The following is a 22257-nucleotide window of genomic DNA, read 5'->3' on the forward strand; positions in this document are numbered from 1 at the left end:
TTCCAGATGTACCCAACCATCCCCTTAAACCTGTATTTGATCCACCAAAGACATACAAACAAAAAATCTAAATCTTTCCCCATCCTACAAGGAAATCTGAACATTTGGGCCTTTGTCATTCTGGTGACCAAAGAGATAGAGGCAATGAATTGGAGGTCGGGACCTTGTCCCAATCTACCAGTAGAACTAAAGAAGGCTTTAAAATTCCTAAGAATGAATAGAAACATTATCATCAAACCCTCAGATAAGGGTGGGAACCTCGTAATAATGAATGTTGAAGGCTATGAGAAGATGTTTTATGATATTGTACGCAATGGTGACTGGTACAGACAAGTCCTGAAGTCTTATGCCCCGTACACACGAGGGGAATTTCCGTCGGAAAAATCTTGGATGGTTTTTCCGATGGAATTCCGCTCAAGCTTGGCTTGCATACACATGGTTACACAAAAGTTCTCTGAACTTTTGACTGTCAAGAACGCGGTGATGTACAACACTACGACAAGCCGAGAAAATTAAGTTCAGTACTTCCGAGCATGCGTCGAATTGTTTCTGAGCATGCATGGTTTTTTGCGTGTCGGAATTGCATACAGTCGATCGCATTTTCGGATAGGAACTTTTTCCGACTGAAAAATAGAGAACCTGCCCTCAATCTTTTGCTGACTGGAATTGCGCCAGCAAAAGTCCGATGGAGCATACACACGGTCGCATTTTCCGACCAAAAGCTCACATCGGTCTTTTGCTGATGGCATTTCCGATCGTGTGTACGGGGCATAACAGTACAGTATTAGAAAATACCTTTAAGTTTTTGGATAACGCCAACCCTAGGACCCCAACCTTCTATACACTACCCAAAGTGCATAAAAGCTTGGTGTCACCACCAAGGCGGCCAATTATATCAGGCTGTGGCTCACTTACCGAGAACACCAGTATGATTATAGATGAATGCTTATACCCACATGTCAAAGGACACCACAGAACTACTTAAAATCATTGATGGACTACTTGTCCCAGATGGAGCTTAGCTAGCTGCAATAGATATAGAGGCTCTTTACAACTCCATTCCACATGCCCAAGGAGTGCATGAATTCCTGTATGAGCGGTTCCTGTATGAGCGAGATTTGGATTCTCATAATTACAGTGACTTGATTTTGGAAATGCCCAGCTTTATCCTTACCCATAACACCTTTGTATTCAAGCGGTCCCACTACCTGCAGATGCAGGGGATTGCTATGGGGGCAAGGTGTGCCCCCTCATATGCCAACCTGTACCTGGGGGGGTGGGAGCATGACCTTTTTGCAGATGAACTTCAGCAATCAGCAGGATACTATCTTGGCACCGTTATATTGACAATATCCATATGGTAAGGGCAGGATAAAAAGACGATCTCATTGGGTTTTTAGACAGTCTACAATTTAACTCTTATAATTTGAAATTCATGCACAATATCAGTCAGGAAAGGATCACATTCCTGGACATAGAGATATTCATAAATGAAGCTAGGACCCTTTGCTGTACCTTGTACAGAAAACCCTCAGCGGGAAACACTCTACTGCATGCGACTAGTTCACATCCTGAATCCCACTCATCCGAAGTATCCCATACAGTAAATTTTTGAGACTAAGACGCAATTGTATACTAGATGAGGACTTCCAGAGGGAAGCTAACTCATTGAGGGAGCGTCTTCTGGTGAGGGGGTATAGCAAGACATGCCTTAGGAAGGCCTTCAATAAAGTGAAGCTCCAAGAGAGACATTCAATAATCTACAAGCCTAAGGAGTGAAAACCAAAAACATCAATAAGAATTGTTACCATGTACAAAAGACAACATCGCAAGGTATGCAGTGTTCTGGTACCTTCTTACCTCTGATCAGAGAATCACCAAATTCATCAAACCCTATCTAGAGGTAACTTATAAAAGATTTATGTCCCTCAAGGGTGTCTATTCACCACATGGGGGATGATTCAGGGCCATCGAGCATCCCTGGCACATACCCATGTGGCAAATGCGATTATTGCCCATTCATCCTAAGAAGTGGCAATGTCTCTCTTCCAAATGATGCCATGTGGACCCCCAGATATAGGGTGACTTGTCAGTCTATCAGGGCGGTCTACATCATGAAATGTTGCTGTGGAGCCTTTTATGTGAGGAAAACAAAGCGCCCATTTTATCACGGAATTAGAGATCATGTCTCCCTAATATCCAGCAGGCATGTGGGACTACATCACAACTTTGATCCAACATCGATCAAATTCTTTGCCTTAGAACATATTCCAGCACATGAATGAGGGGGAGATATTGATAAAAAATTACTACAACTAGAAAGCAAATGTATATATTTGCTACAAGCAACTAGGTATCCAGGTTTGAATGAAAGAATTAGGTATAAACCATTTATTTGATTCTTTATTACTCAATTGGAACCCTCCTTCTCTGGGCTATAAGCCTAATTATGACTTCCTCATTTTCATTTCCATCTTCCCCCCCCATCTAAGGGATGATCTATCTAAGGGATGATCATGGCTCCCTTTTGGGCACTTAATGCGGTCTTCTTCTTTTCTATTCTATTTTTTGTTTTTGTGCCAAGGAACTTTTATAATATGTTATATGATCATATAGCAAATTAGTGACTTGGGCACTTGGTGCCTTGATCGCCAGTTTATTTGCACTTATGTCCTGTGTGTTCATAGATGTATATACCTCTTTGTTTGATACTGTATTTGTTTTGTGTATGTGGTCAAAATGGATGCGCCGCCCCACTCTTTCAGTGTTTTATTTGTCTTTTCTCCCCATTTCCTTCTGGGACTTATGGGGGGGGTCAAACATTTATTCCATACAATTCTTGAAATATTACATTAATCCGAGATCGCACCGACCAGCAATTGCTATTGTCAATGGATTCCCATATGGACGCCCAAGGGCGTTCATGGGGGATAGCCTCATAAATTTGTGACCAGAATTGGCCGCTGCCAGTGGGGCTTCACTCTGATCCAGCCGCTCGGTGCTCTGCTGTGCCCCACACTGTGGTCATCTCACCATCAGGGATGCGATGTTGTTCGATGCACAATTGATGCACGTTCGATGTGGATGCAATGTTTTTCAATGCACATTCGATGCACGGTTGAGCAGTGCACACTGGGGGCATGACGTGCATAGGGAGCTGTCTGTCGTCATGTGGTCTCTCCCACCCAAGCGTCCGCGTTGCGTCACCACCGCACAATATTCACGTCATGTTGGACACAATGGGGGGTATAAAAGGACCCGCGTGGCAAATGCCATGTTGCTGGTGTACATGAGAGCCTTGTTTTTGAATGTCCATGGCATGCAGGTTTGTTGACTAGTAGTAATGACTCTTGGTCTGCAAAAGACTAGGTTTGAATTTTGCTTTGACCATGGCTACATCTTGTGATTTGCACTTGTAGATCTAGTTGGGCCCCCTGGTTGTTGGGAAGCTCTATGTTACCCCTTATCTTTCTCTTGGAGATGCCCTTGACTGTTGGTCTGCTACCGAATAGAGGCAGGTACTATTGGACTCTACACAAAAGGCAATGGAGTATATGGATTTGTTAGATAAGCAATTCTCTGTTGTTTGCTTTATAGAAATTAATAAAGCTGGTCACTATTGAATTGTGTGCTTGACGCTGTTGGATGAATCTATAGGCTCCCAATACCATTTTTGAAAGATACGTTTTTGAAGTAAGAATGCTTCACTGGATTAATAGTGTAGTTCAATGCTGCTGCATTGAGGGCATAATCCTGTATAGAGATAACTAATTAGATTTTGATTGAATTGTAGGTTGTACCCTTCAAACGAGTACACATTACCGATACCCCTCCCTGCGTGAGATCTGTTTTTTTTAAGGCGATCACCACTGGTCGGATACAAAGGGCCAGTGATCTTCACCCCTCCTCTGCCCTAGGCCATCAATGGGTCCCGAATCCTCAGCATCATGAGGTAGGAACCAGATACTTGGGAGTTCTGTTGGGTGGGTGGGCGCATCCATTTGCACACATCTAATCATGTTTTTTTTTTTTTCTATGTATATTGTATTTTGTAAATTGTAATAACATTTGTTGTCATGTATATTTTGGTATTTAGTAGATAAGATTCCACGGTGTTCCTGAAGAAGCCTTACGCAAAACATGTAGAATAGAAGCGTGAACTACAGCATTACAACATCAAAATGTGTCCCTTTCTACCCAAAATTTATTGTATATAATGCTATTTTAACTTTTTTCATGTATCTTAAATAAATATATTTTTTTACGAAATTGTGTTACTATATGTACATAAGTGCACCTTCAAAGTTTCAAGTCTCCCAAATTTTGCTCTCTATGTATATTTAGGAATGGTGGTGCCATATACTCTTTAGAATAGATTCGGGAACTGACCACATATACTTTTTGCGCTATTTTCTTTATTAGTCTTAATACATTCTAGTAGTTTGAGAGACACTCTACAAGTTTCCCCATTGATATCTGTAACAGGGATATTATATTGTAAGCTCACTTGGTGCAAGGTGAAATTTGAATTGTATACACTGTATATTGTAAATGTTTAAATATTGATATAATGATAATACTTTTTAATGTAATAATATTTAGAAAACATATAATATTATACATGCGACCTATATGGAAATACATTTTATAGAAGTCCTTCCTTTGCCTTTATCGAGTTAAATCAGCAAAATATATTTGACTTATAATTTTAAAAATAGATTTAATCATTAGAAGGAAGCCTGGTATTTTAAATACTTCATAAGCCATTTTAATTATTTGCCTTGTTGGAAAATATCAATTATTTACAAGAGTTATCAGTTCCTATGAGCGAAGTGCATAAAATATGTAGAGGCTTTTTAATTTTCCTTCAGAACTTCGACATGCAGTTACACTTTGATTCAGAATATATGCCCGACTCATGGTAAATAAGCTAGTGATGTATACAATTAATTTAATAGTAATGTGGACAAAATTTTACAATTCAGCTTCATGTACTTGAAAATTGAACTACCCATTTTAAATCATATTTAGGATCAGTTTTTAATAACATAGGCAAGTTTACTGCAATTACATGTAGTAACATATATGGTTAAATTGTAAAAAAAATGGCTTTACAAAAAAAAGAATATTAAATGTAGTTTAAGCTATGTATGTGCAACAATAAACTTGCATCTGTTGTTTCTGGAATGTAAATGTAAGACCCTTCTATTTGCAATCCATATTCTAATGAACTCTGTAGCAGCTGCTCACTTTGAATATAAATGAAGAGAATTGATCACAGTTTGCAGAAAAATATGCTTAGTTTCATTCTGAAAGCTGCCATGATAAGAGACATGGTAGACAGCTTAACATACACCCCAAATATGTGATAGGATTACATTATTACTTTACAACTAAAGCAGCAGTGCTGCTGAATTTAATTGTATTCTGAAAGGATTCCTAAAATATATTTAATGCCGACTACACATCCCAGTGTTTTCAGCAAGTTTTAATATTATGAGTTACTTTATGAGGATAATAGTACAACTGGATCAAATCGATACAGTGGTGGACTATGAAAGGACCAAAATGGCAGTTAACTGAGGCTCCAGAATCCAGGAGGAGCCATTACAACTTCAGCCCCAGAAGATTTGGCTGCTTTTGCTTTAACTGACAATTGCGCAGTCGTGCGACGCTGTACGCAAAAGTTAAAGTTTCTACAAAATAGGGGAAAGATTTATGGCATTTTTTTTTTTTTACTAGTAATGGTAGTGATCTGTGATACGCGACATTATGGCGGACAGATCAGACACTTTTGACACATTTTTGGGACCATTGACAATTATACAGCGATCAGTGCTATAAAAATGCACTAATTACTGTGTAAATGTCACTGGCAGGGAAAGGGTTAACACTAGGGGCGATCAAGGGGTTAACTGTGTTCCCTAGGTGTGTTCTAACTGTAGGGGGATTGGAGTGACTGGAGGAAATGACAGATCGTTGTTCCTAGCTAGTAGGAACTCACGATCTGCCTCTCCTCTCCTCACAGAAGAGGGATTTTTGTGTTTACACACACACGTCCCTGTTCTGGCTCCGGTGCCCATGATCACGCATGGCCGGCGGTCATCGCGACCGCCGGCCACGTGCATCGGCACCCCCACGAGCACCTGCTATCCTGCTTAAAGGAGCCGACATACAGCTACGACGGCTCGCAGGATCGTGCCGACCTGCAGCAGTATAATGACGGCGGCTGGTTGGCAAGTGGATTCTGGAAAGGTTCTGTACTACAGTAATGTTTATAGTGAGTCAACTATAGCTTTGCCAGTTTTTAGACTTCATTCTCAGGGAGGTCAGCAATGGTAGCCTTTTGGATTCCTTTAAAAAGTGACAGAAACCTAGCGAACTAACTATATACAATATGTACAAATATATACAATATGGGAAGCAAGGGTAACAGGGGCAATGCAAGAAAAAGGGGAAATCAGGACTGGGTACAGGAACAAGGGAGCAGCAGAAAGGGTACAGGATACAAAGGTAGCTCAAGAGCGGGATGGATCTGGCAGCAAGCAATGAAATCAAAACGTTGACACAAGCTGCAATAGTAGAGGTGGGGCTTAAAGGCTAAGTTCACCTTTGTTCACCTTTTTTTTTCTCTAAATTCCAGCTCCCCTATATATCAATATAGCATTAATGTACTTCATTTGAAAAAATAAAAAAGCTTTCCATTTCTTCTACACACACTTACCTCACTGTCTTAATGGCTGTGTGAAAACACTGCTCCATTACATCTGCCTTACTTCCTGGACAGACTTTAGGTCATGACACAGTAAAGAGTTGACCAGCCGACCTCATTAGCACACACCCTGCATCACCTACCTTCAGCTGGTCAACTCCTTCCAGTGTCATGACCTAAAGTCTGTCCAGGAAGTAAGGATAAGTGTTTTTAAACAGCCATAAGGACAGTGTGGAAAGCGTGTGTAGAATAAATGGAAAGCTTTTTTTATTTCTGCAAAAAAAGTACATTAATGCTATATTGGTATATAGGGGAGCTGGAATAAAAAAAAAGAGGTAAACAAAGGTGAACTTAGCCTTTAACCACTTCCGGACTGCCGCAGTTTTATTGCGGCAGATTGGCTGTCTGACGTTGCCTTACGTCACTTTCCCTTTTGGTCGAGTGGCTCACGCCGATATACATCGGCAAAGTGGCATGGTTGCGCAAAACAACGCACCCGTACGTCGCTGCGTCATCTCGATGTCCGCCGGTGCCCCGCGATTGTGACACTGAGAGGCAGAACGGAGAGATGCCTATGTAAAGAAGGCATTTCCCTGTTCTGCCTAGCAACATGACAGGGATCTACTGCTCCCAGTGATCGAGAGCAGTGATCTCTGTAATGTTCTAGTGAACCCACCCCCCTACAGTTAGAACACGCCTAGGGAACACACTTAACCCCTTGATCGCCTCCTAGTGCTTAACCCCTTCCCTGCCAGTGACATTTACACAGTAATCAGTGCATTTTTATAGCATGGATCGCTGTATAAATGCCAGTGGTCCCAAAACAGTGTCAAACGTGTCCGATCTGTCTGCCGCAATGTCGCAGTCATGATAAAAATTGCAGATCGCCGCCATTACTAATAAATAAAAAATATAATAAAAATGCCATAAATCTATCCCCTATTTTGTAGACGTGATATCTTTTGCGCAAACCAATCAATATAAGCTTATTGCGATTTTTTTACCAAAATATGTAGAAGAATACATATTTGCCTACACTGAGGAAGAAATTTGTTTTTTTTAATATATTTTTTGAGGATATTTATTATAGCAAAAAATAAAAAACGCAGAGGTGATCAAATCAATTTTGCTTGGGTACAACGTTGCACGACTGCGCAATTGTCAGTTAAAGCGACGCAGTACCGTATCGCAAAAAAGAGCTTGGTCAGGAAGGGGGTAAATCCTTCCGGGGCTGAAGTGGTTAAAGAGGAGCTCCAGTCCCCCCCCCCCCCAAAAAAAATAAAAGTCAGCAACTACAAATGCTGTAGCTTAAAGTGTCACTTTAACTGACAATTGCGCAGTCGTGCAACGTTGTACCCAAGCAAAATTGATTTGATCACCTCTGCGTTTTTTATTTTTTGTGCTATAAACAAAAAAAGAGCAAACATTTTGAAAAAAAAAGCAATATTTTTTACTTTTTGCTATAATAAATATCCTCAAAAAAAAAAAATATTTGGCTTTAGTTTGTTAGTGTATTTAAATCTGCTAGTCGAGGGGCGTGGCCTGACCTGGCATGAGGAAAGTCGCTTGATTCCAGAGCTCCTGCCGCCACGGGAACAAACTGATTAATACCGAAGGTATTTATATCAAAAATCTTGCCACACTATGGGAACGGCTTCCCGAACCTCATCTGCCTCCCGTTCACGCTCCCCCAGGGCTCCCCCAGGGTCACAGAGCCACAATATCCCGGAGATGTTCCGGAACACCAGGAGCAATATGGCGTCCTCCCAGCACGGGCCTTCCCGTTCCCAAGCACAACAGACACCACTACTCAACTCGCCTCAGACTAACTCCCCTCCTGCTCCACCTCACGGAGGAGGGATATGCCTTGAACCAGGGCTACAAACACCGATCTGCCTACAGGATCTCCGATCCATTGCGGACGATATTAAGGACACCCTGGCGGCAGCCATTTCAGAGCTGCGGCTCGACATGCGCGATCTGACTGACAGGGTTAATGTAGTGGAAAGAGTGACAGACCGCCATGAAACAACCCTTCGCTCTACTGCCTCCTCCATCGACTCACATACGCTGCACCTACGTGACATGCAAAGGCACATCGAGGATCTCGACAACCGCGGCAGACGCCACAATCTCAGGATCCGCGGTATGCCCGAAGCAATAGAAGGCGATCAAATCACCCCTGCTATCACTGCTGTTTTCAATAACCTCCTCAACAGGCCTCCCCAGACCCCCATTCTCATGGACAGGATCCACCGCGCACTGCGCCCTAAAGGCAGGGAGACTGATCCCCCACGCGATATTATTTGTTGCTTAGTGGACTTTAAAATAAAAGAGGAAATACTCAAACAAGCAAGGGGACAAGATTCTCCACGGCAGCGCTCCCATTCAAATCTACCAGGATTTGTCAGGCATAACATTGCAGCACAGACGAGATCTCAAGCCACTTTTGGATGTCCTGAGGGAGAGGAACATTCCTTACAAATGGAAATTCCCATTTTGCCTGTCCGCCTCCACCCAGGGCCGCACGGCCCTCTTAAAGGTGCCCGAGGATCTGCCACACTTCTGCGACCAACTTGGCATTCCAATGACGCAGGTACCAAACTGGTACGCTCCTTTCCGTCATCAGAGCTTCAACAATGCCACGGAGCGGGATTCCCCCATGGAGACTCAAACTTCCAGCCTCCGCAGGAGACGCTCTCCTTCTGCTCACCATTACAGGGCCGACTACCGCCGCTACAGAGCCCCAGCTTCCCCTGAACCACCTCAGTCCAGGAGAGCCCGCCGGGGCCGCTGAAAAGGGCATACGGTGTACCCTCTCTCTCTCTCAGTTAGCCCCGTTGGGCCCCTTTGAAAGTTACACCGCAAGAAACCCTCTCATGTTGGGCCGCTGAACTTTAAGTTATTTATTGTTTTCACAATCCGTTACCTTTATTTTTATTTTTTTACTTTGCCTCACACCAAGTTGATTTTCTTTTTGTTTTTGAGCAACAATATTGTGCGACCGCTCCAGACCCCACAGGCTTCAACCCGCAACAAAGCCGCTCAGTAAACCATAGGTCGACTGACCACATCCTCTCTCACTTGGAAACTGAACTACCAAGCCACCATTGGGTGCATCCACTAACGGAAGCTCTCCCCATTGGATCAAACTCCTCGCTCTACCTGTGATGTCTGCCCAACAACAATTACCTAACCCCCTACTACAACTACCAGGATTCCAGAGGCCTTACAACCACACCCCTCGCAGAGATGACGTCAAGCTGGGTGCCACTCTCCTCCCCCTGATCCGACGACAGACTCCGCACAACGCGGCGGGACTTCCTACCGGATGTAACGGTTCATATTAACAGCGAGATCCGCCTCCTTTCATTACAGCGCTGATGGTCGATCCCTGTAGTTTCACTACATCATACCCAGCAAAAGAAAAGCACTCAAGCCTGGCTAACTACGTCCGCACTGAACACACTGCAGCTGGACATCTGACTGCAATCAAGAGAGGCAGCGCTTTTGAAAGGTCGACCCACTCGTGCCCCAGACTGCCTTACTGCACAGAGCGACGGATAAGGTACATGCAGTGAGGTACACCCATAGACTGAACATGACACATGGTCTTCTCTGGACGCCTCTTCATCTTTGCCTCACCAGGCTAGCATTAACATCTCAGGAAATTTTTTTTTTTTTTTTTTTTTTGTTATGCATGATAACCTTGATATCATAGTCTGGTAACAAGTTTAACTTTGCTAGCACTAGACATTGATAGTTATAATGTGTAGAATGATATGTCATCTTTGATAACCCATAGGGCCCCTCCCACTAGCACACACCGGTGTTCTCACATATGTACTAATGTATTACCTATTATTTGTGTCACAGGATCGGCTCACCCTCCTAGTTTGGCTACGAGACACACCAACCACCCTCGATCGTTCTGGGGGGGCCACAGTGCTAAACCCTAACCTAACACACCCAGACGGGGAGGGACAGCGGATCTCATTAAAGCACACCCACATGCCCAACCATTCACCCCCCCATATATAATTATTGTAGCTCAGTTTCAATCATTACTATCCCATCATCTAGGCTTAAGATATACCTTCTGCCATACTAATTACCATCCTGTGGCGGCAGATAACAGATAACAAACCTACTTTTAATTTATCTCGTTTAAAGTTTTAACTCCAGTTCGACTGCATTTTATTAAGTACATTTCTCACTGTCCTGTGTTAGACCGACCCCAAAACAACTGCAGACCAGAGCGCGATACCTTCATAAGGTGTTCGTGCTCTGGCCTTGTATTGTACTTGACCGACACCTAATCCCACTGAGGTTGTGGACACCCCTCTCCACACCTTTTCGGTTCCCCACCAGTGACTGACGTGTCACGACTCCTTTCCAGCCCGGCGGTATCTCCCTTCTCCCAATTCTCCTCTACCCCTACACCCCACCTACCTGATGATGCCCACTAACACCATCAACCCCCCGCGACACAAATGTTCAACCTTCAACAAACTCCATCAAACTCTGCTCACTCAACATTAGGGGGCTCAACACCCCCGAAAAGAGGTCCAAACTCTTATACTGCTTACGTCAATCAAAGACTCAGATAGCACTAATACAGGAAACCCACTTCCGAACCGACGCAATCCCGAAACGTACGGACTGCCACTTTCCCACAGTATTTTACGCTTCCAATGACGAAGCAAAATCAAAAGGCGTATCCATTCTGATCTCGAAACAATGCCCTTTTTTAGTTACCGCAGTACAGAAAGACCCACAGGGCAGATTTCTCTTTCTCAAGGGTTCCATCTACGGTAAACAACTCACGATAGCCAACATATACGCGCCCAACACCAAACAAGTATCCTTCTTCCGCTCCACACTCCAACACCTCACTAGCTTCCAGTAGGGCACATTGATTGTTGGCGGCGACTTTAATGTCGCTCTCAATCCGTCAATGGACACATCAAGCGGTGACTCCTCCTTGACCTATAGGGCACTTAAAGCTATCAAACTACAACTACACAACTTACTGCTTCATGACACGTGGCGCACGTTGAATCCCACTGTGAAGGACTTTACCTTCTTTTCCGCCCCTCACGATAAATACAGTAGACTAGACCACTTCTTTTTATCCCAAAATGACTTGACCAATCTAACCAAAGCTTCTATTGACCCGTCCATACTTTCAGACCACAACCCCATTTCAATGACTCTACTTATACCAGCAGCGCGCCCCAAGAACCCCATTTGGCGACTAGACAGTTCCCTCTTGACAGACCCAGTCAATGCACAACGAGTGACTGAATGTCTCTCAAATTTTTTTACTGAAAATTCGTTGGAGACCACTGCACCATCGGTCATATGGGCCGCACACAAATGCGTTGTACGGGGTGAATTGATAGCCATAGCCACACAACGGAACAAATGTAGAAATGCACGTATCATTGAATTAACCACACGCATTCGCACGCTAGAACAGGCCCACAAAGCTTCACTGGAGACAACAGCACTGGCAGATCTCACTGAGGCCAGAAGGGAACTCCTGGAGATGCTCAACAGCACTATGAAACGCAAATTTGCACTGACGCAAAAGCTTTATTATGAATTCAGCGATAAAGCCGGTAAGCTTCTTGCAAGAGCTCTCCAATCCAAGAGGGCGACACAGACGATCCATAAAATACGCCGTCCAGCAGGTGATGCAGCAGTCTCTAACAAAGACATCTCGGACCAATTCGTTCGATACTTTTCTGACCTTTATAACCTCCCAAAAAACCAATCCATTGCAACTCATACGGACCGCTCGACCGCTATTTCTGACTTCTTAGCGCAATACAGTCCTTCTCCCCTCTCCTTAGACGACTCCCAAAGCCTAGACCAACCCCTTTCCTCGGAGGAAATCCTTTTAGCACTAAAACAAATGAAAACAGGCAAGAGCCCTGGCCCGGACGGACTATCGGTCAGTTACTACAAAACCTTCCCGACTTTACTGATCCCCAACCTCACCAAAGCCCTCAACAATCTCACCCCCCACTCACCATCCCACAAGGACATTCTAGAAGCACACGTTACCCTTATCCCCAAACCTGGCAAAGACCCCACGTTGGTATCAAACTATCGCCCAATTTCATTACTAAATGTTGACGTTAAACTATACGCCAAAACCATAGCAAATCGCATCCTACCCCTTATCCCAAACCTCATATCGCTAGATCAAGTTGGTTTTGTACCGGGTAGGGAAGCCCGGGACAACACCACAAAGGCCCTGAATATTCATCACTGGCTTTCTACTACCTCCACCCCGGGATTTTTCCTCTCCCTTGACGCAGAGAAGGCGTTTGACAGGGTGGCCTGGGATTACATGGAAGCTTCGTTACGGGCGATAGGCCTTCCTCCCCGCATGCTACAGATGATTATGGCCCTATATTCAATCCCTATGGCAAGAATCAGAGTAAATGGTACCCTGTCAGACGCCTTCTCTGTCTCTAACGGAACCCGACAGGGTTGCCCCTTGTCCCCTTTAGTTTTTATTTTGACCATGGAACCTCTACTCAATAGACTCAGGGAGAACCCCTCAATTAAAGGCATAGATATTAAACGCAAGCAATACAAAATGGCCGCCTATGCCGATGATATTTTACTATTTCTGACCGAACCCATCACCACCATCCCCAACTTGCTGGCCGACTTCTCACACTTTCAGGCTATTTCCAATCTAAAAAAAATTTATAAAAATCCAAAGCCCTCAATATCTCCCTACCAAACTCTATGGTTTCCCAATGCAAACTCAATTTTCCCTTTAGTTGGGAAAAACAGGCCATTTCCTATCTGGGAATAAAGATCCCTGCAAATTTGAAGGACCTATACGCGAGCAACTTCGTACCAGCGCTCACATCAATACAAGGCGACCTGCAGAAATGGTATTTGGGATCTTTTTCATGGATGGGTAGAATCGCCATTATCAAAATGAATGTCCTACCCAGACTCCTCTACCTTCTTCAGGCCATCCCTATAAAACTACCACCCTCCTTCTTTAAATCATATAAACACATGTGCAGACTCTTCATCTGGGCTTCTAAAACCCCACGTCTTTGCTGGGATAGGCTGACACTACCTAAACCTTTGGGAGGATTAGGACTCCCAAATATTCAAAAATACTACTGGGCTTGCCACCTAACCAGGACAGTAGACTGGCATATTCACCATTCCTCGAAGGATTGGATTTCTATAGAAGATTCCTTTGCCAACTTACCAATTAGGAACGTACCGTGGATAGGAATTGCATCTACCCCCAAAGAATACAAAACACATCCCCTCATAGGGACCACTCTCACCATACTTAAATTAGCCAGCAAAACACTTGCAATTAACCCCTCCATTGGTCCCATGACGCCCCTAGACAACAATCCGGAATTTCCACCCGGGCTTACACTCAAAGACCCAACTCGTAATGCACGGACATTCAATGCCAGAGCACAAAGTTTCTTTCGCAATGGCTCCCTCTTACCATACAACGAACTCTTACTCTCCATCCCAGACTATGACATCCCTTTCTTCAAATACCTCCAACTGCGACACTTTTTCTCCTCCCACAAACACACTACTAATTGGCATGCAGACCACTCCCCCTTTGAACTCATCTGCTCTAGTACAGAACCTCAGAGCCATCTAATCTCCTCCATCTATTCTCTACTACACTCGAACTATACAATTAAGGAAGACAAACTGATTCGACAATGGGAGTCTGACCTTTCTTTAGACCTCACCCCCATTGAATGGGATCATATCTTCACCCTCCTACATAAAGGCTCAATCAACGTCAAGACCCAGGAAAACAGATATAAACTGTTTTCAAAATGGTACAGGACCCCAGACAAAGTGCACCACTTCCACCCGACGGTACCCTCCACCTGCTGGAGATGCAATACAGCGCACGGTACCCTCCTCCATATTTGGTGGGACTGCCCTATCATCCAACCCTTTTGGCTGGAGATCCACAACCTAATCTCGCAGATCACCACCTACACGCCGGCCTTTTCTCCAGCACAATACCTCCTTCACCACACCAAGACCCCACTAGGTTCCTATAAAAAATCGCTCACACTTCACCTTATAAATGCCGCCAATCTCTGTATCCCACTCCTTTGGAGAACCGCTACCCCCCCTACGATAAAAGATTGGATCAATCGAGTCGACAAAATCGCGGACATGGAAAACCTTATTAGTCAGGCCCAAGATAACCCGTCTAAATTCCACAACACTTGGGCATGTTGGCTCCACTATAAACAATCTACAGTCCAGAATACACAGCCACCCACCACATTACCTTAACTGTAAGATCTAACCACCCGCAATCATAACACGTCAAATTGCCAATTACTATGATACCTACTGGCCACGGGAAAGCTACCAAACAATCTTCTTGCAACCGCCACTGCTCCAATACTCTCGCTGTTTCACTGCACCCACTGGTTGCATAATAGAAACTTGCTATTATCAAGTCCCTGCTCCCCCCCCCCTCCTCCTCTCACCCCATCCCCTTCATTACCCCCCTCCCTCTCCCTCCTTCCCTCCTACCACCGTATACACACTCCCTTCTCTACTCCCTAACGAAACTGATCTTGTATCCTTCACATACCGTCCCATGTCCGAACCAACTTCACAGGAAACTGGTCACCCACCCATCCACAGCAAGTTCCCTCACAAGGGGTGGATGGCTATCGGGCAAACCAATGCAGGATATAGTATGCTTGACATGGACAACTACCTACTGACACTAGTTGAAACCACATCTATCAATGTGTTCTCTTACTGAGAAAAGGCACTCACATCCCATGTTAACGAGGTCAGGCAATAGTGCCTTATTAATTTGTATGTTTTCATTTTTGTACAAAGCAATGTAATTTACATGTTTGTTTAAATCTTGTATCCTTGAAAACTTTCAATAAACTTCTTTCGAAAAAAAAAAAATAAATAAATTATTAAATCTGCTAGTCCATCTAACACTCCCTCCCTGCAGACTGACAATGCTGCTGCCCAAATGCAGCTCCTGAGCTCCTTCGTCCAGAGTATGGGCGCTCTAATACAGGAGGTGTGTTATGGGCCAGATCGCCAGGTGAAAACAGAGGGGAAAAAAGCCTAAAATAAGAAAACGAATGCAGCACATCTAATAATTGGTAAGCTGCAATATAATACATTTTTGGTTTGGGGTTTAATACTGCTTTAAAGCATTGCTGCATAGTAAATATAAGCACTAGTTTAGGTGAAAAACCATCAATTTTGGCAATCAAGTTTGACTGACAAAATACACTGCTCAACCTCTACTACTGACAAGCTGGCAAGTTAGCATGATATAAAAGATTACTGAGGCCGGGTTTACACTGATGCGAATCGGATGTGGGTTTCACCACATCCAATTCGCATGACAGGAGAGTGTGACCGACTCTGAATGGAGCCGGTTCAAACATCTCAGTGGCGGCTGTGGAGCGCACAGCAGAAGCGTTCTGTGCATCTTCGGCTCAGTTTTAGGACCGAATTTAGGCAAAATTCAGGCCTGATTCGTCCCTGAAACGAAGAACAGGGACACACTGGACCCCTGCTGTGAGCCGCTCCGCACAACAATGTGAACCCAGCCTAATGCCGTGTACACACGAGCGGACTGTCCAGCAGAAAAGGTCCGACGGAACGATTCCATCGGACATTCCGATCGTGTGTGGGCTTCATCTGACCTTTCCTGTCGAAAATTCCGATGGACCTAGAAATAGAACATGTTTCAAATCTTTCCGACGGACTCGAGTCCGATCGAAAAATCCGTTCGTCTGTATGCTAGTTCGATGGACAAAAAAGGACGCAAGGGCAGCTATTGGGTACTGGCTATGAACTTCCTTATTCTAGGTCAGTCGTATGTCATCATGTTCGAAACGATCAGACTTTGGTGTGATCATATGTAGGCAAGTCCGTTTCATTGGAACTCCGTTGCAACTCCGTCAGAACTCCGTCGAAAAGTCCTTCGGAGTTCAGGCGGACGAGAAGTCCGCTTGTGTGTACACGGCATTAGTGTTCCCTCCCTTAGTCCTTGTTGTGCTTTCTAGATTACCTGGTTCATCTACCAATTCTTCTTCTGCATCAACCCATAATGGTTTATACATTTATCTCACATGCAAGCATTTACAGAATTGGTAACCCTCTGCCCAACACAACCAGTCCCTCCTTAGAGTTCTCTATTCTCTCTCTATAAGCAGGTGCCACTCTGTCTCTTCTCTCTTGCTGCCCATAGTTGATCAGGTTTTGCCTTGACTTCTCCATTTTTTCTGCACAGTTTGTGATTACACTTGACCAAATAATAGACAAACAGCTAAAATATTTTCTACTTGGGCTGCGATGCATATCAGTATATTACAAATCACTCATGAAATGTACAACACACGTTTGCCTAAAGTTTAAATAAGTTTAACTATGTTTCTATTCTATTCTGACTGTAATTATTACAGAATCAAAAGTGGCTGGAATTTGATCTCTGTAGTAGAAAAACTAAATAAACCTTAGCTTTTCATTCTGTTTTTGCCACAGGAACCAAGTGAAAGATTACATGAGTGTGCTCTGGCCTTTTGAAAGCAAACATCAAGATTAGATACATAAAATGAATCGGCTAAATATGTAAGACTTGTGTGTGTTATCATGTGTTGTGCTTTAATGGTGCTAAGTTATAATAAATAATTGTATTCTGAGCGCATGTGTAAATTATTTGCATTGGACATTGAACTCATTTTTGAGCCCTAAAAGGCTAAGTTTACCTTAAAAAAATGCACAAGATTTTGCAGGTAAAAAAATGTGCATTTACTTTTTTTTTTTTACACTTCAGCCTGCAAAGCATTGCACTCGTGATCAGTGGATTGCACATGCAATGTCAGGATCCTGCGGGGAATCAGTACAGCTGTCTGCCCATACCTCTGTACAGGCAGACAGTTTCTGAGGTGCAGGAAAAGTCAATGAACTACAAGGGTGCTGATCAGCGCTCTTGTATTTCATTGAGAGCTACAAGCCTTCTGCCATGGTGGCAGTTGGGACTTGTATGCCATTCATTAAGAGATCCCTGTGAATGAATAATGTGGCTGTGTGAACATAGTCCCTCACTGTTTTTAAAAAAACAGCAGTCCCTGCTGTTTTTAAAATGTGACAGTGGGTGCAGGGGGAGGATTCCCTGCCCACTGTCAGGGGGGCAGCTCAAGTGAAGAGGTCGGCTGCTGCATAGTAACATGTTACTAAATAAGGCTGTAACCTAACAGGTGAACTTTAATGCAGGTGAAATGCACCTTTAATGCAGGTTAAAGTCTAAAGCTTAGTACACAATGCCAAATGTCAGGTGGAATCGGCCGGCTTCTGTCACAGGGGAATGACCGAAAAAGGTCAGCCGATCAGCGCTCTCGACCAATGGCTGAGAGCGCTAACCGGAGTGTTCTAGTGAGGGGGGGGTCGTCCGCTTGTCAGAACAGAATGAAATGGCAGGAGAGATCACTGTACTAACATCGGATAGTTAGTACAGCTGCTCCTCCTGAGCTGTCAGGTTTTTTTTTTTCCTTCATCCCTGCTGGGTTGAAAAAAAAAACAAAACAACTAGTGTGTAGGAGGCTTAAGACTGTGTTCAATTCCTATTAATGTAGTGAGGTGTGTCCATATGTTTCAATCATTTTTATTATAGTTCAAATAATAGTCAAAAGCATTCAAGCAAATAAACCAAGATAGTACATAATTTGATATTATCATCAGACCAGCACTATATTTTTGTTTGATAGGCGTACAGGGGCAGGTGCATGGTCCGGAAAGCAGACATCTGCCCCTGCATGCCTGTCGAACTCTAATGTGCAGCTTCTGCAGCTCCATTCACTAACATAGGCTGCATGCACACACCTTAAGATGGCTCCAGATATGTAAACAAAAAACTCATTCACGCTGTACTAGCCTCATCGCTCGTGTGAATGAGGCCTTAGTGTGTTGATTTCCTAAATCAGGAAATGTCCACTTAGCAGGGTGAATGCCTCCACCTGATCCTGAGTGTCTGCCTGCCAATTAAAGGTTTCTTCTTGTATTTATCCATGTGTATGGATGGTTATTTGCTGTTCTTTTACCCTGGATCCCCTGCCTGTTCTAATGAAAATGTATATGATGCTTTTAGCTGAGAGTTTTTCTTGTATAGATAGAGGAACTGTGGGGAGATCTTGTGCCTGTACTACAATGTATTGCTATGTCTTTATATGAATAAAATATATATAATATATTCTTCATAAATATATGAAATTGAAAAAATTAGCTGTCTGGAGTTCTGCCTACTATGTATTTAGTATAATACTCAAAAAAGGTGTGCAATCTCTTTGGAAATTATCAATAATCATAAACAATGTATCATATTATGATGTAAATTTATAAAATATAAGAAAAATAACATTAAAGAAAATAATGAAAAATGTATACAAAATGTGCATATATAATCCACCAATAAAGAAGGTAATAAAATTGTGCATATATAGTCCACCCCCAGTGTCCAATCAGGGCTCAAGGGCCATCCAATCTCTAAAGCTTATGAGTTAATAAAATAAACGTTCAGTGCTCCCAAGAACCCAGACCACTAACTGTGCCAACTGTTTACCAGAGAAATTTGATGTCTTTAAAAATAAGAGATAAAATGCGCTTTCACAAATGAATTGGCTGCCTTCGGATCCACTGCACCTTCTCAACATACGTCTCCTCCACACACATCTCAACCAAATAAATTGCCCCTCTCCTTAGGAATATTGTAAAGGAATAGAACAAACTGCCATAGAGTAATATCATTAAAACTTCTTGTTTATTAAGAATAGAAAGGTACCTACAAACATCTAAGCAAAAAAAGCATAAAAGGCTCTGCTACTGTACACGTGTGGGCATGATGATGTCACAGACCACAAGCCTGTGACTCATCTACGCTCCAGTCCTCTTGAACCTGTTTATAGCAAATTTGTAGATTATACAAAGTGCTCAGGAGTCATTTCAAAGTTAGACCTCTGGGAGTGCCAGAGTCTCACATCCATCTATTTGGTCATAAGATGTTGTGTCCTCATCTTTGCACACTCCAGAGTCAGAGAACTTCTCAGAGGGAAGCCTCTGAGCTGTGTGACCATTGGGCTGAATGGTATTGGTAGGCTTGTTAACTTCTGAGAGGTACTTATGGAGGAAAAGGGGGGTAGAACTAATGGACTTTTAACAGTCAAGACACTTGTGGATCACAAATTTGGACAGGTTGTTTATAACATCTCCCATCACCTCATTCCAGATGTCACAGACTGGTATACGATTCCTGAAACTTTTTCCCACAGTGTCTGTAACTTGCCTTGCTGATGTGCACCTTTGCACCAATCTGATCCCTATCTCCAGAGTGCAGGTCAAAGTTCAATGTTCCCAACTTGTCTTGTCCCACCCATGACTGATCTTTAACAAGCTTTTGAACCTTCCGACAGGCATATTTCACCTCTTAAATCCAGGACTTCAAAGTGTGATCTATTTCAGTTTGGAAGATACCCTAAAGGTTGCTGGGCTCCCTAAGAGTATATCCGAACATGGCATTATAAAGTGAGTGACCTGTTATGGAATGCACTGTGTGGTTTTATTTCCAGACCCCTGGATGTTCCTCGAAAGGTGGAGGAGAATACCAATATATCATACATATATCATGTATATAAGTCAGGATACTATCTAGGTTCATGTCCCTAAGAAAGTGTTCCATCATCCTCTGGAAGGTGACAAGTGCGTTTGGCCCCAAGGACATTCTTTTGTACTGAAACAATCATATGGGGGGATGAAAGCAGTCTGGTCAATCTGCCTTGGCAGCAGAGATCTATCAATAACCAGTGGTGAGATAAAGTATGGAAAAAATTCATACACCCAAGAAAGAGGATAGGTGTCCCTAGTAGTAACAGCATTCAGACGCCTATAGAGCACGCAAAAACACAGAATTGTACCACTCGTGTTCTCTTTTATCAACCCTTGTTGTATCATTTGTTTCACTATTTGCTTCACTGCTTGGTAGAGGTGAGAAGGTATGCTTTGGTATCACTTCTGAATGGAAGGACACTCTCCCGTGTATATTACATGTATGATGGCATTTCTACAGCCCAGATCATGGTCCCTTTGTTAAAATACTTCTGACCACTTATCTATTAGTTACCTTAATGCCTTTAACTTAGTGATTGACAGTTGCTTAGAGGTCAGTTGTAAGAGCAGGAGTATTTATTCCCAGGTCCACTCTTGGTCTTTCTGCTGACCTCTTAGCAGCATTCACTTTTGCAATGTAGCGGTTACCATGAAATTCCCAAAGCCCATGTGTCCCACTTTAGGGGAAATCACATCCATAATCAAGATCAGTTCTGCCTCTAGTGTCCCTGGGAGTAGGCAGAGTGAAAGGGCTTTGGTGGTACATATTCTGTTTAGTATTGTGTTTTGCCAGAACACTGTGAGTGTCCTGGTGACAAACAGAGACACTTTCGAAGGCAGGGGTTCCAAGAGGACAGTGTGACCTTGCAGTCCATGGCATAACCCAGCATTCATGGGTGTACGAGCTCCTAACTGGGTGGTATTATGACCTCTGTTCCAAAGTGGACCCTGACTACACCAGATTTTTCCCAGACCTCTGCCAAGCTTGTGATAGAGTCCTTCATTACTTTTAAGACATGAAGTAGTTCTCTAATCTTTTAGGTATATAAAAAGGAGTAGATCATCCTTTGAACAGCTCATGTCATATGTACTACTATTCCATTCTGGCCAAGATCCTTTCCCCACAATTTTACTTTCATCCAGGTGATCATAACTACTTTGATGGGGAGTTCTGACTACATCTTTGGGTTTCCCTGAACAACTGAGGGCAGGAAACAGTAGAATTTATATCCTCTGGGCAAGTCTGTGAGTCCTGTGAATTATGGGAGCCCGGGGGAAAGAAAACCGTTAAAACCAGTTAATAGCCTTATATTGATTTATATGGTCAGTTCATGCAGAACCAATGGTTCAGTTTTTTGTAAATGCTAGGGAGTTAAATCTCCAAAAGTGTAAGCCCAACATTTATTTTTCCAGAATGTTTGACATCATGCCTCACATTTTACGGTTATTTTAAGCAAATTATTATTTTTTGTGATTTTGTCTGTTTTTTTCCTGGAGATCTTGGCAGCAACAATGCTTCCTGTTGCAAGCTGACAACATTAAGCCATTGCATCAAAATTAGGTATTCCTGATCACAGCTTGAGCACTCTTTTGGGGGAATTTATCAGAACTGGAGCAGATTGTAAATAATCAGCTTCTGTCTTCAGCTTGTTTAGTTAACCCCTTCTAAATGCTTGTGCCAATTGACATTTGGGTCATGTGATTGCTATGATCGGCTGTCATAGCGGTCACATGATCGGAAAGCTCCCGATCACAAGTATGCATCGGGAGCTTTCCGGTCCCCACTGGTGGCTAAACTAGGAGTATGCAGAATGTGTACTTTCAGCACAGAAAAGGGCTGCCCACCAGCCAAGAGGCTGCAT

General features: G+C 43.3%; 1 protein-coding gene across 1 annotated transcript in view; it reads left to right on the top strand.

The window, feature by feature from the left end:
- LG02H3orf85 (linkage group 02 C3orf85 homolog) overlaps positions 1-18986 on the top strand; it is a 29021-nt gene extending 10035 nt beyond the window's left edge. Inside the window, exon 4 of the mRNA XM_073616094.1 lies at positions 17282-18986. Coding sequence (XP_073472195.1) covers positions 17282-17342 — 61 coding nt within the window. The 3' untranslated portion in view covers positions 17343-18986. The remainder of the gene's footprint in view (positions 1-17281) is intronic.
- Positions 18987-22257: the final 3271 nt, after the last annotated feature.

Source organism: Aquarana catesbeiana, linkage group LG02, assembly GCF_042186555.1.
Source record: "Aquarana catesbeiana isolate 2022-GZ linkage group LG02, ASM4218655v1, whole genome shotgun sequence".
NCBI classification, from domain to species: domain Eukaryota; kingdom Metazoa; phylum Chordata; class Amphibia; order Anura; family Ranidae; genus Aquarana; species Aquarana catesbeiana.